At 35.9% G+C, this 15,441-nt stretch overlaps 1 protein-coding gene across 5 annotated transcripts in view; it reads right to left on the reverse strand.

Annotated features, from left to right (window-relative positions):
• Positions 1-209: 209 nt before the first annotated feature.
• Positions 210-15,441, reverse strand: part of LOC112861444 (sodium channel protein type 3 subunit alpha) — a 115,453-nt gene continuing 100,221 nt past the window's right edge. For all 5 annotated transcript variants that reach the window (XM_025924834.2, XM_086718790.1, XM_025924857.2 and 2 more), the window contains 7 exons: positions 12,963-13,085; positions 9,952-10,224; positions 8,480-8,533; positions 7,532-7,669; positions 6,270-6,374; positions 3,981-4,251; positions 210-3,464 (listed from right to left, as the gene is read on the reverse strand). In XM_025924834.2, the coding sequence (XP_025780619.1) occupies positions 2,269-3,464; positions 3,981-4,251; positions 6,270-6,374; positions 7,532-7,669; positions 8,480-8,533; positions 9,952-10,224; positions 12,963-13,085 (2,160 nt within the window). In that variant the 3' untranslated portion in view covers positions 210-2,268. The remainder of the gene's footprint in view (positions 3,465-3,980; positions 4,252-6,269; positions 6,375-7,531; positions 7,670-8,479; positions 8,534-9,951; positions 10,225-12,962; positions 13,086-15,441) is intronic.

Consider the following 15,441-nt stretch of genomic DNA (forward strand, 5'->3'; position numbering starts at 1 on the left):
ATGTGGATTTGATCCTTTTGCACACAAAAAAGTTCACAAAAACTGCTTTTCATAGCTTTTATTCTGTAGTACTGTTTGGTAGACCATACATTAGGTTGTTGTAAAATCCATGTGAACTTTTATGTATACAAATGTCAGATCAAGTACAGGTTTCATTAATTATATATATTTTAAACTTCCATCAATAAAAAAAAACAGAGGCCAAGATATTAAATATAAAAAATGAAATATTTATTCTTTTGGCTCAATAATAATGTAGCTCACCATTCTTTTTAGTAATAGCAATTCCCTGCATGCAGTTCATCAGTACACTACAAGTAAATAGTTTTGTAAAAGGTTAACATTAAACTTTTGGTTTGTGCAAAAAACAAAAATTTATATCATATTAGGTAATTGCACAACTTTGCCACTTTGTTCATGGCTAAAAAGGACAGAGCCTGTGTTATTTCTCTAATAGCTATAGTGTAGCAAGAATTAAAAAAATAAGACTAGTCTGCATAAGCAAATACTACAAAAGTTTGAGTAAAAAAAAAAACTTCCATGAATAACGGGTAATATTGAGGCAACCATAGTTGGTAAAAAATGATCCATGTTTGAATTTTTGACAATGTCTCTCCTATTGGAATGGTAGAAAATATATTATAACAAAGAAATCCACAAAACCCATTGTCTAACTTTTATTTTAGGAAATTATCCATTGAAAAGTCTTATGGATTCAAAAGTTTGGAGTTGTGATTAAAAATAAAAAGCAAAAGCATAAAGTAAAATAAATCGCCATGTCATCAACCTGAAAATAATTTTCTTATGTACAAAATGCAACAAATAAAATTGATCATATTTTTACATTATTTATATTTAAACAAGTTTTAGACATATTTTTAGCAAAAGTTCACAAGGTTTTGACAATAGGCAGTACGCAGTGTGTTTCCTTGAAATATAGAGAGACACCATATGACACTCAAGTTGAATTAAAAATGCAAAAGTAAAGGTACTTTTAAATAACTGCAAGCTATTCTGCTTGACATACTAGATAGAGCTGTTTGAATTCACTCTACCAACATGTGACTGCTAACCAAGGCTTGTGAAGAATGAATTGGGTAGAATAGAGCAGCATAGGCAATATTAACATGCATTAGTGATAGTCTTCAAACTATTTATGTTTAATGAATGGTACAGGATACATCCCTGTTGGAAGATTGCAAAAGACATATACACTGTGGTACATATTTGACTTAACAGAAGTTGTTGATCTGGATATGTGTATCTATATGTATATATATACATTATATATACATATACATATATATTTCTACCCAAACATGCACCACAGGATAAAATAACTATTTACATAACAGGGGGTGTTGAATTGACATAAAATATCAGCTTTGCTGAGAGTAGAAGATGGCAAAGCAATACTGCAGCAGAAAGTGGGACAACTATTCTAAAGTGACACTTTAGATACACTTTTCTAGATTTTTGTTGTTTTGTTTTTGGAACGCATTTAACCAAATTAAATATAGAGCTCTGGAACTTAGAATAAAATTTGCACTTGCTGAAACAATTGTTGCATAAAAATAATCCTTTAAAAATTAGAGGAGACTTTACAGGCACATAACTGTTCAGATGTAAATAAATGTAACAGACCAAAACACTTTCAAAATTAAAGTCTTCTAGAAAATGGAAGTACCTGAACTTATTGACATTAGAATTTTTTTTTTTCTGGTTTTAAGCAAGAATTTTATCTCTCAAAACACTTTTGCTCATTGTTTAAGAGATTTATGGAGGAGGAACACAGGGCTCTTATATACTTTTTTCTCAACTTAAACTGCATTTACAAAAATAGTGACATAGTATTATGAATAAACTATGAATTAGGGAGCAAGGAGATCCACCAGAACAAATTTTGTAAAAATATGGCAGATATGGAAGTTAAAAATAGAGTGGATGCAAGTACTGTACTAAAGGTGTTTGGTGTAGTTACAATGATCACTTTGCACAATTATCCCTACAGTCTAGGTAGCCATTGAGTTTCTCTTCAGCAGTGTCAGCTGGTAAGGAAAGCAGCAACCTCTTGTCAATCTTGTTGATACCCTGACTCACAGAGTTGTAGTGATGGTGAGGTCACTGTCTTGTTATAGGCACTGACCATGAGTATTTGTTAAAACAGTCAGTTTGGCATAGACCTCCTCTGGGAGTCCAGTTGACACTTAGACTTTACCATCGTAGGCTGTAAACAATTGATCACAAGGATACTTCTTTGTTTCTTTTTTACTTTTGAGTTTCCCTGACCTCTTTCCCTTTGCTTTCTTTTTCTGGTTTGTCTTTCTCAAACTTTTCTTTGTCTGGCTTTGTTACGCTGTCATAGGAAGGAGGAGATGTGGTAGAGGAGCTTCCATCTGTTTTTTCGGGGGTGGAGTTTCCATTTAATTTGTCAATAATCATGTCTTCTTTTATAGGTAGGTCAATCCTTCCTTTAATTGCCTCTTTGTTATATTCACTTGATACTTTTTTTAACCTTTGCCTTAAAAGATAACATCTGAAGTTACGCTGAATGATAGCAGCAGACACCTCCTCTTGCTTGCGTTTCAGAGTGGTTGTGATGGGTTCGTAGGAGACTTTGGAGGGGTTCGATGCCATGAACCGGTCCTCCATCTGTATTCGAAGGGCATCCATCTCTCCACTCTCGCCCAAAACACGCTTTGTGAAGGCAAATAAGATGTCAAGACAATGGATCCGGTCGCCACTGACCATGGGCAGGTCCATGGCAATGAGCTGGACTTTGTTTGGTTTTGCTATGAGGAGAGGAGGATCTAGGGCAGCTGCAAAATCAGAGAGCTTGGAGAACTCTATAAACTGGGTGGCATCAGGATCGAACTTCTCCCAAACCTCATAGAACATCTCAAAGTCATCCTCACTCAGGGGCTCTGCACTTTCCTCAGTAGCGACACTGAAGTTCTCCAGGATGACAGCGATGTACATGTTCACCACAACTAGAAACGATATGATGATGTAACTGACAAAAAAGAAAATCCCCACAGATGGGTTCCCGCAGTCTCCCTTAACAGAGCTTCCAGGATGAATTGTGTCAGGATCACAGTCAGGTGGTGCACTATTAAGAATAGGTGCTAGCAATCCATCCCAGCCAGCAGAGGTGGTAATTTGGAACAGGCAGATCATGCTGTTGCCAAAGGTCTCAAAGTTGAACATGTCATCAATTCCAGCTTCCTTTTTAACATAGGCAAAATTGGACATTCCAAAGATGGCGTAGATGAACATGACCAGGAAGAGCAGGAGGCCGATGTTAAACAAGGCGGGAAGGGACATCATCAGAGCAAAGAGCAGCGTGCGGATCCCCTTCGCCCCTTTGATCAGACGCAAGATTCGACCAATCCTGGCGAGACGGATCACTCGGAACAAGGTAGGGGACACGAAGTATTTTTCTATCAGCTCGGCCAGAAACATGCCTGTGGAAAATATACAAATGAGCTAAACAGTGAATATCTTATGCTTATATGAATGCTTTATCTTTGCAAGGGGTGGGAAAACAGCAAGATTGTGTATAAACTTTTACTAAATATTTGGGCCCACTCCCTAATGTTAGCAATTAAAGATTACAGAATTTTATTCAATCATTCTATAATGTCATAAGCCAATATAGATTTTTGGAAAATCCAACAAATTAAATAATCTCAGACAGTGTCATGGCAATTTAAGTTTATATATACTCAGTTACTATGAAGAGTTATCCCACACATGAAATGTGCTAATTACAAACAAAGGTTATTTCTGAAGTCTCCAAATATATTGTTTTTTTTACTCTTGAATACCAACATTCCTCAGTTAGAGGAAAATGAACAGCAGTGGTAAACTTTAGATTATACACATTATCATTCTCAGATCTAATTTCCATGTTACACAGCTGTCAGACCTTAGGGAATTTTACCTACAACTGTACCCCTCTGTAACTAAACCACTCTTACCTACAATGGAGAGAATCACTACCACAAAATCAAAAATGTTCCAGCCTATGGTGAAGTAGTAGTATCTGAGAGAGACAAGCTTCAGCACAAATTCTCCAGTGAACAGGATAATGAACACAAGGTTGATCCGGGACAAAACTAGAGTCATATATTTGCTCTGGTCATCAGTTTCCACCATCATGGTGACCATGTTGAGGCAGATGAGGATCATGATGCTGATATCAAAGACTTGCCTGGTTACAAAATCAAAGACCATTCCTTGGAATTTGTTCTAGAAATAGAGAAGAAGAGAGAGGGTTAATATGCATATTTCATAAATAATGATCCATTAAAATTGCAGGTGAAGTCCTTCCCTATATGGCCATGAGATCTACACCCTTTTCACATTACTCCAAATAATTTTTCATGCTACATTTCTCTTTACATTAAAATACAAGAAGGAAATGAAAAAAGTCATATGATAAGAAAAAACATATTTGGTTTATTTAAGTTCCATGGAAAAACAAAACTCAATAAAACATAAATTGGTGACAATTGGCTGTTAATATGTATGGGCTTTGCTTGATTTCAAATAACTATGATAGTTTTTACAAAAAAATCATGACAACTAATAATGAAGATTTAAAAAGTGAGCTGATACAGACAGACTTTTAGATGGATGAATACCCTAATTCATTTATCAGTACTTCAGGAATTTTGGTTTATATCTGATTTCCATCTCTCCCTTCTTAAAAATATTCATTTTCTATTTAATTATACCTCTTCTAACTATGTGTGTCTGTGTGTTCACTATCACTTTCTTCACCTCTTCATGCTTCAACAAAAATGTATGATTTGTTTTTTGTCTTATTATTAACAATCATCTCAGGAGTCACACACTTTTAAAGATTACTTATATGGCCATTAAATATAGTTCTATTAGGGAAATAAATTTTTAATAATTTAGAATAAAAATACAAAATTTCACAGGTTACTGAAAATCAATTTCATGAGTTGACCAAGTTTCCTTTTCTTAAATATAATATTTAAACAAAATATTCAGTAAAGCGGGTTTATGCCCTTCTGTGTATCCTGCCCTACATCTCCCCTTGAGTGTCCCCAACTTCAACTCCAAAACTCTTAAAAATATGGTAATGTGAAGTCATTTATAGTATTCACGAGGCCTTGTCAAGTCCCAGTTCTGGCAATTATAAGCTTATGACTTTAGGTACAATATTTTACCTTTTGGGGGGGCCTCAGTTTCCTTATTCCTTACCCATCTAAGAAGATAGATAAGTTTGAGTACAGCTCTTGAACATAATCCATCACTATTATTATTATGAAGCTCTACAGAATATGCATTCTAAATAAGTCTTTTTCATCTTTGTGTATTCGGTGAAACAAACTATTTTGATGACACACTTTTCCTTTCTAAAAAGGTTAAGAATATTTTCTAGTCCTACAAATGGAGAGAACAAATAACATAGAGGGAAGTGATAGGGCAGGATGCAGTTTTCCAGACTCCATATTTTTTTTGTAAATTTTTTAATGTTTTTATTTATTTTTGAGAGGGGGCGAGGGGCAGAGAGAGTTGGAGATACAGGATCCGAAGCAGGCTCCAGGCTCTGAGATGCCAGCACAGAGCCTGACACAGGGCCGAACTCACTAGGGAGATCATGACCTGAGCTGAAGTCGGATGCTTAACCAAATGAGCCACCCAGGCACCCCTCCAGACTTCATATTTATTTATTTATTTATTTTCAACGTTTATTTATTTTTGGGACAGAGAGAGACAGAGCATGAACGGGGGAGGGGCAGAGAGAGAGGGAGACACAGAATCGGAAACAGGCTCCAGGCTCTGAGCCGTCAGCCCAGAGCCTGACGTGGGGCTCGAACTCATGGACCGCGAGATCGTGACCTGGCTGAAGTCGGACGCTTAACCGACTGCGCCACCCAGGCGCCCCCAGACTTCATATTTAAATGGCAAAAAGTGCCATATAACAAAATTGGGTGCATTCCTGACAGCAGCGGGTGGCAGCAGGAGCATGAAGGCTGCTTTGGAAGCAGTTATTAGGACCTCCAAGTTGGATGTTTTCAATTGACAAACTGTAAGAACATTATCTCCTTTTTAAGAACTTAGTAACTTTTATTAAGTGTAGTGATTGTGAACTGTATTAAACAATGAACTTTACAATTAGGGCATATTGCATATTAGTGATTATCACCCAATATGTTCTCATCCCGAGCACTGCCAATTTCATCATATGGAAATAAGGCTTTAGAATATTAAAGAAGATGAGTAGTTCTTACTGCTGGCCGAGGTATAGGCTTCTGTGGTTTCTTGGATCCAAGTTTCTTCATCGCGTTGTAATACTTTTTCTGTTCCTCTGTCATAAAGATATCTTGACCTCCAAAGTAAAGATAAGTATAAAACTGGTTACAATCCCAACGTGTGTTATAACGGCACTGTATAAAAATATTTCTGACTCTATCTTTTAGTCTTTTCTCAGGTTTTAAATGGAAATTATATATATATACACATACACACACATATATATACAAATACATGTGTGTATATATATATGTGTGTATATATATATATACATATATATATGTATACTTTCCTCATTTAAATGAAATTCTGAGTACTTTATTATTATATAAAACCTCTAATAACGTAAATCTCTGATTAGTACAGGATCCTAATATGATTATATTATGTTTAGAAGGAAGCTCAGGGATCTCAAATAAATTTCCATGAAAGGAAAAAATGTTTTCTTAGTCTGTTTCACTGTTGACAGTTTTCATTTGTTCAATAATTAGAAGTCATTTCTGCATGCTAGAAAATGTACCTGGTATCAGAATTACATAGATATATGAGACACAATGTCTTGTTGCCATAAGGAGCAGTAGGGAAATGAAAATGGGTGGAAAATGCATAAGGGTATGAAAAAAAAGTATTACAGAAATCAAAATAAACTCTTAAGACTCAGAAACAGGCTTTATATATGAAGGTGCCATTAAGCTAGGCCTTAAAGGATGACTAGAGTTGTACTAGGCAGAGCATTCCAGGAAAAGAAAATACCCTATGTAAAGTCGTGTACAAGTCATGTACAAGAGCATGGCTTGTTCAGAAAGGGCAGAATATCCATGTAGCTATGTGTGTAGCATGTGATAGTAGTGATGGTAGGTGTTGACTGAGGAGTAGGGAAGTAGATCCAGAAATGTAGAAATGTGGTGTTGTGGGAGAAAATAAAGCTGGAAAACTGGATGGAAATAATTCCTGAAAGATCTCCAAGTAAGGGTAAAGCTTTAGAGGAGGTCCCCTGGATGTTCTGAAGCAGTGGTCACATTAATGTCACAAAGACACTACAGCAACACTGCAGAGGATGAACCTGGAGAGCAGTCACCAACTAGAGGCTGGAAACCCTGCAGCTGCACTGACCGTAAAGTGAACTGAGAAGAATAGAAAACTGATGTAAGTCTGTCCTGACCACGAGTATCCTGATGATTTGGATGTACAACAAACAGAACCTCAGAGTGGAGAAAGTTGAGAGCTGAGGAATACTTATCTTCTTTTTCTGTTGGTTGAAGTTATCTATGATTACACCAATGAATAGATTCAGAGTGAAGAATGACCCAAAGATGATAAAGATGACGAAGTATAAATACATATATAGATTTTCTTCATATACAGGCTGAAGTTTTACCTAAATAGTATTGAAAATATTAAATAATATTTAAAAATGTAATAAATACTTTAAATTATTAACAGTTTGGTGAGTGTTGTTACTTAATATAAAGCTATTTTCGCCTTGCGCTAGATACTCTTCTGCAAAAAAAAGTTCTTTTTTCAAACTAGTATGATCTAGGATAATGAAAGTTTGTAATTTTTATGATTGTTCCTGAATCTCTCTTTCCATTGTGGCTTACCTATACACATTTTTAGAATAAATAACTGATAAAACAAGAAACATTTGAACCTATTATTAGTCAGAACCTATTATTTTGCAGTACTTTAAATTTGGGTTTGGAGATGTTGGTTCTTTAAGGTATGGCTTTAATAATAGAACATCAACTTCTAAGAGGAAAATGCAGTATAAACAGATGCGTTCTGAGGAATTTTTTCATTCCTATTTTCAAAATTGAGTTTCCCTGAAATTTCCTTGCTTTTTTTTGTGATATTTTTGGAAGCTGCTTTACAAACTCTGCTTTATCATACTCTCCAGGGAGAGGGAGAGACAAGTTACTTTCCCATGAGCAACATTTCTAATCTTGAGCCTTATTTATGGATCAGTCTGATGTCTTCTGATCTATGTATATTAGATATATTTACCAGACATATATTAACAAAAATATCATCTTCATTTAAGTGCTTTAGCTTACGAGGATCATTTCTGTATGAAATTATAAATGTTCTTATTGCATCTAGTGTAAAATTCTGGGTCATTCACTTAAATTATTGCAAATGTTCACTATAGAAGAATCTAGTATCTATAAATAGTATGAGTGATACTTACATCTCTTGAGTCAACGGCTGCATACATAATATCCATCCAGCCTTTAAATGTGGCCTGTGAACAATACATGTTTGAATTCTGCATTAAAAACTTAATCTAAGAATATGGCGTTTCACTATATGAAAATCTGATAGTGTTACTATGAGTAACTTTTTGTATAATATTGTAAAATTTTCTACAAAGAGGTTGAAATGTGAAAAAACAATTTTTTTAAAGGGGCGACTGGGTGGCTCAGTAGGTTAAGTGTCTAACTTCAGCTCAGGTCATGATCTCACAGCTCGTGGGTTCAAGTGCTGCATTAGCCTCTGCTGACAGCTCAGAGCCTGGAGCCTGCTTTGGATTCTGTGTCTCCCTTTCTCCCTGCCCCTCCCCCGCCTCCTCTCTCTGTCTCTCTCTTTCTCTCTCTCTCTCTCTCTCTCTCTCTCTCTCTCTCTCTCTGTCCGTCTCAAAAATAAATAAACATTTAAAAAATTAAAAAAAATAGATTGAAATGAATTGAATGAAGAAATTAAATTGAAATAGAATATGATTTTATTTAGAGTCTGGAACTCATTTTCTTTGTTTCTCTTGGAAGATACTGTATTTTTTTTTCTACACTAAAATTTATCTGGAGCCTTGATTCATAAAATTGCCATCTTAGTCTCAAGTCCTTTTTATACAAAAACATAAGCTCTGCGATTCAAACCTGTGGGGAGTTTAAACACAACTCAATGGTTTTCATTAGCAAATAACTGATTAGTTAATATGTGGTCAACTGAGTCAAAATTATTAAACATTATACATTTTGAAATCTACCCATAAGATTTGTATTCCCACAAATACTAGAACCATCCTCCTTAGATGTTGGTACAATAAATTTCCTGGCTAATAATTTAATTTAGCACTAAAATATATTTAATTCATCAATAAACTATACATTGTTATTTTAACATATAAAATTGCTCCTTTGGCAATGACTGCTAAAGAAAACTAAAAACAGTATAGTGCAATAGTCCTCAATATATAATAAGAGAAAACCTAGCAGGGCGCCTGGGTGGCTCAGTTGGTTAAGTGACCAACTCTTGATTTTGGTTCAAGTCATGATCTCATGTTTCATGAGTTCGAGCCCCACATCAGGCTCTATGCTCACAGCGCGGAGCCTGCTTCAGTTCCTCTGTCTCCCTGTCACTGCCCCTTTCCCCTCTCTCTCTCAATAAATAAACATTAAAAAAATTAAAAAGAAAAAAAAAGAAAAAACCTAGGAAACAAATACAAGGCCATATTAAAACATACTAAAAGCAGAACACTGCTGTAAATACATAATAAGTTAACAGCAAAACATCTTAAAATCAAGTTCAGTTGATAATATAGGTGTTATCATCAACTACTTTTATACTGTCAGATATTAATTATTCAATCAAAGACCATCAGAGAAATGATCCTTTGTGAAACATTTTGAAAATGTTTTCAGAACTCATACAGTGGCAACTTACCACTTGAAGCAACGCAAGATAGCCAGCGCCAACGTTATCGAAGTTTACTTTGACGTTTTTCCATCGAGCTTGCTTGCCAAGAGCCTGACAGTCGCTCAGATTGTTGACTTCACTAACTTCAAACATGTTACCCGTTGTCGTGTTAACACAGTGGTAGAACTTGCCAGCAAACAAATTCACACCCATAATGCTAAAGATCAGCCAGAAGATGAGACAAACCAAGAGCACATTCATGATAGAGGGAATTGCTCCAACAAGAGCATTCACAACAACCTAGAAGAGGAAACGAGGGTAAGACAGCCGACAGATCGTTACAATGGAAACCATTCCTTTCATTTACTTATTTAATATTAAAATGGGCGTGAAAAGAGTTAAAAATCTAGGTGAGTGAGTTGTTTCTTGGATGTTTTCTAGGACATGTTTGATAAGGGAAAACAAACAGTGACACAGCTAAAGAGCTAAAGGATTTAAGGAAACCAAAATATGCCAAAGTGTGAAAAGAAATAAAAACCTGATATAGTAAGATGGAGTCAGAAAATGTTTGTATGCTGGGGAGAAAAGAAGAAAAATGCATTAAATACCAACAGAAGAAGTAATCGTCATTCAGCAAAACATTTTAATTTTCAAAAGTGTTAATGAATGACTGATGATTTGAAAACAAGGTTAAACAAATCCTTTACAAATGAAGTATTAATAATGCCTTAAATCTGCATCCACAGATCAAGTCAACTTTTTATGACCATGAAGAATAGAGTTAGGAATTTACAAGGTTCTTTATTTTTTTCTCTACTGATAAATCCCAATTTAAAAAAGTATATTAAATGAGATGGAATTTATCTCTGGACATAAAAGTACTGAATATGTCCTCATTATTATTCTAAATCTCTCAAATGTTCACTTTGGGGTACATGTTGCTTCATCAACCTACACTGACCTGTTTCATGAAGGAGAAATCAAGTTACCTTTCCTCTTGTTAAATTCAAAAGAGCTTAAGTTGTATTTTGAAATCTCTAGGGAGGTTGACAGTATCTTTTCTTGTCTAATTTAATCTGATTCATATTGCACTATTTTGTTAGGCATGTATATTAAATAAAACTATTGTTTTATTTTAAAATACTGTAAAAGTGGGGCACCTGGGTGGCTCGTTCGGTTGTGTCTGACTTTGGCTGAGGTCATGATCTCACTGTTCATGGGTTCAAGCCCCACATCAGGCTCCATGCTGACAGCTCAGAGCCTGGAACCTGCTTCGGATTCTGGGTCTCCCTCTCATTCTGCCCCTTCCCCACTTGCTCTCTCTCTCTCTTTCTCTCTCTCGAAAATAAACGTTAAAAAATTTTTTTTTAAAAAAAATTTTTTTTTTCAACGTTTATTTATTTTTGCGACAGAGAGAGACAGAGCATGAACGGGGGAGGGGCAGAGAGAGAGGGAGACACAGAATCGGAAACAGGCTCCAGGCTCCGAGCCATCAGCCCAGAGCCTGACGCGGGGCTCGAACTCACGGACCGCGAGATCGTGACCTGGCTGAAGTCGGACGCTTAACCGACTGCGCCACCCAGGCGCCCCAAAAAATTTTTAAATACTGCAAATGTTATGTTAGAAATCAACACCAAAAATTTTTTAATTAACATCAAAACCTGAAATTCAAAGTTGTAAAAATTTCATATGCTACTTGTTTTATTTCTTTTAGAAATTAAGTCATATATATTATAGTTGCCACATTTCTTTGTTACTAAAATTTGTGTAAAATGACCTGCACAAATTTTCTTATCAAATAAATATATGATACATTTACCATATTTTATAGTGGGAATATTAATTCTGCCATATGGTTGAATTAAAATGCCAAACTATTTTTTCAGATTGGAGCAAATTTATAAGTTTCTTATTTTGTTCAATTGCTATCTCCCCTCAAAGAGGAATTGTTACTATGCAGCTGTGGATTCAGGATGAGGGCTTAAGTCAATAATGGCAAAGATTGGTTTGAAAAGAACTTGAAATTATAAATTTTTATGAATTTTATCTTGTCCTGTGACTTTTTTATCAAGTAGCAACGAAATGAAATTAGAATGTAAAACCAAATATTTCTTTGCTTACAGTGCTTCTGGAAAGTCTGGAGAGTGGTTTCATTCTCCCTGATGAGTGAATCTCCAAGTCAAGGCTGAAGTGTTTTTATTGCTCCAAACAAACCTTCTAACATAAAAGCCCTATGGCCAGGGAGAAATTTAATAGCCATGTGCATTTGCATGCTGGGTTAAACAAAGCTGGCCTTTGCTAAATAGTATTTTGAGGGGCATGACAAGAGATTGTGTAACTAAATAAGTGTGTACTTTACATGTAGGTGCATAAAATATACACTAAAGAAGAGAGCTGGCGAGAACGATACACATGCTATGGAAAAAGTGAACCTCATTCAGAATGCTCTGTTAAAAGAGCAATCTTTAAAACAAACCCCAGGGGTTGCCTGAAATGCCAACTTTATTATTCCAACCCCCTATTTTGGTTGCTTAGGATGTATAGATTTAATCAGAGGCTACAATTTAGTGTTGTTTTCTTGTACAACAAGTGTTTTTTGTTACTCCTGTTAATTGAAGAAGTAAAGCACACAAAAACTCTTTACTTTTCATTCATTACCAGTGATTTCTGAGGAATCAAACTGCCCATTGGGAGGAAGAAACACCCTTACTAAGATGAATGTCAATAGTAAATAATCATTTAAAAATGCATAAGCAATGAAAAGAAATAAATGGCAGCACATTTTTTGGATGTTGTAGAAACATCCTTGAACTGTTATCAGAAGACTTGAATTCTAGTCCTGTTCTGCCACAGTTTCTGAGGACCTGCTTGTATAAACCTCGGTTTCATGAGGCTGGCCTTAGTGATCTCTAAGATTCCTGCTCTGAAATTCTGTAACTCTATGAACTAAATATCAGAAGAGTATAGTACCCCTCTGTATCTAAATGATCACCTACATTTAATTCTGACATGAATCATCAGAGTTTTTTTCTTCTTACCCTCATGCCTTCAAACCGGGATAATGCTCTTAGAGGTCTTAAAGCTCTTAGTGTCCGTAGGGATTTAATGGCACCAAGTTCTGAGTAGCCGAGAGCGTTGGCTACCAAGCTAACCAAAGAAACCTACAAAACAAAAGATATTAATCAGTCCACCAAGAAATAAACTGTTGACTAAAGACATAGGATATGGTGTCTCTTCTTTAGTACCAACCACATAAAATTCAGATGTATCTTGGCAGCCTTCACCTTCCACATAGTGGGATCATCTTACATTGCCAGGCTCATCTGATGTCACTGCTTTTCTTACCAATGGAAACAGAGCCTTTGCTCATTTTTATAAACATCTGTAAACCCTTCAAGTTAGATATTTCACCCCATGGAACCCCTTTCAACCTGTGTATGTATAACTGATGATTCAGGATTTGATTCAAAAGCCAGATTCTCTGTGGATCTGTGCTTAATATCATTGATTGGAAGTTGTATTTCTCTCCTGAATTTATATAGTGTCTTGGTTATGTGTCCTGGAAGCATTTACCATTTAATAGAGTCAGTTGCTTAGATATCTTCTTTTCCCCTTCCAGGCAGGTCACATAAACTTTTCATGGACTGGCATGAAACATTCTTCTCTTACGGTGCCTAATGCTATCTGGTTGAATATGTTTTGTATAAATAAATAATGGGATAGTTTTACCTGAAAAAAAATTTCATCAAACTGTGTTGTAGTTTCACAATAATGAAGAAATATTTTCCCAAACTTCTGGACTTATAATTTAGTGAAATACATCTTCTGATATTTACACGTAACGAAATTTTAGTTAAATGTATGAAAGGTTAAAGAAGGCATGTCCTTTTTTGAGAGGAAGATACTTTATTTGCTTAGATTTTCTTTCAATATAGTAGCATATATTGAACATTTACTATATGTAAGGTTCTGTTCTTTTTTTAATTTTTTTATGTTTATTTATTTTTGAGAGAGAGGCAGAGAGAGACAGAGACAGAGTGCAAGTGGGGGGAGGGGCAGAGAGAGAAGGAGACACAGAATCCAAAGCAGGCTCCAGGCTCTGAGTGGTCATCACAGAGCCCGACACAAGGCTTGAACTCACAAACCGTGAGATCGTGATCTGAGCCAAAGTCAGATGCTTAACCAACTGAGCCAGCCAGGTGCACTGCAAGGTTCTGTTCTAAGTGCCTTATGCACATAAATCTCAAGATGTAGATACTATTACTATTGCCTTTTCACTGGTGAGGAGGTTAAGCCCCCCACCTCCCCAAAAGAAAAGAGATGAAGAGGTAATAAGAGGTGGAGTTGGGACTTGAACCCAAGTGATCTGACGTCAAAACCATACCTTATCCTTTTGCATACCTTATCAAAAATTTGTTTCTCGTTTTGTAACAGGAAGAGCTTTAAGACCTCCAAGAAGATATTTGTTTGTCATCTGAGCCACGAAATACAGAAAATGGTTTGAGTGACTATCTTCTCAATTCTCAAGGACTGTACAAGTACTTTCCTTAATGTGTAGGGAGGGAGGAGTTAATTCATTACATCCGCTGGATGCTTTAAAGGCATGTGAACTTAATTTCTTGTGAGAAAGGCTGTTGAAAATGGATCTGAAGGAATCCTCCAACAGTCTTATGAGGTAGAATGGAAACAGTCATCTGCCCAAGAACACATGGTACAAAGCGTGACACAAAAAACAGAACTGAGCCTTTAAAGGCAAATGGAACCACTGTTCCCTCGTTGTTTAATTTAGCATACATCTCACAGAATTTAACAGAAAAATAAATGACTAGTGGCAAGATAATTTATTGAGCTATTCATTTCTGTCTAGTGTTTGCTGCTACAGAAGACTGGAAAGATGGGAAAGGTTATTAGAGAACATGCAATCTTCTGTATTCTGGGCTTCTTTGCCTCAGGAAGCATTCACAGTTTCTTTAGGCCTCTGGAGCTGCTTTCAGAAGAGTTCCCTCATGCTCTCCAAGTCTTTTTATTTGAGAACTGGGAGTTTAAAGGGAAGTGGCTGGAAATTCCTCAAGACCTCAAGTAAGGAAGCTTATGCTTTGAGAAGAAAAGAAAGGCAATAGCCAAAATCAGAGAGTACTGGATGGATTGGAAATTCTGGGTTCAAAGACTGGGAGGGACCACTTGCATATAACTACCTCACCATGCCTGACTCTGAGTTATTAGAGAAGTGGGGCACAAGTAACTGAGCTTCCTTTAATGGGCCTCATCCCATTTTATGTAGGATAAAAACTAATTTATTGAGGTAACTAATGTGAAAAACTTCATATACGTTAAGGCAATATTGAAAAAAATAATTTTAAAGATTTGCCATGCACTTAAAATTTGAAGATAATATCCTATATTGATAGCATGCTTTACAACTTACAATGGTCTTTTTTTTACTTATTTACCTGTCTGAGAGTGGTCAAATGACTAGCCCAAGAAAAGGTAGCAAGGGGCAAGCCATGGCAGGAATTT

Source organism: Puma concolor, chromosome C1 (genome assembly GCF_028749965.1).
Source record: "Puma concolor isolate L17-30 chromosome C1, mPumCon1.1.hap2, whole genome shotgun sequence".
NCBI lineage: Eukaryota > Metazoa > Chordata > Mammalia > Carnivora > Felidae > Puma > Puma concolor.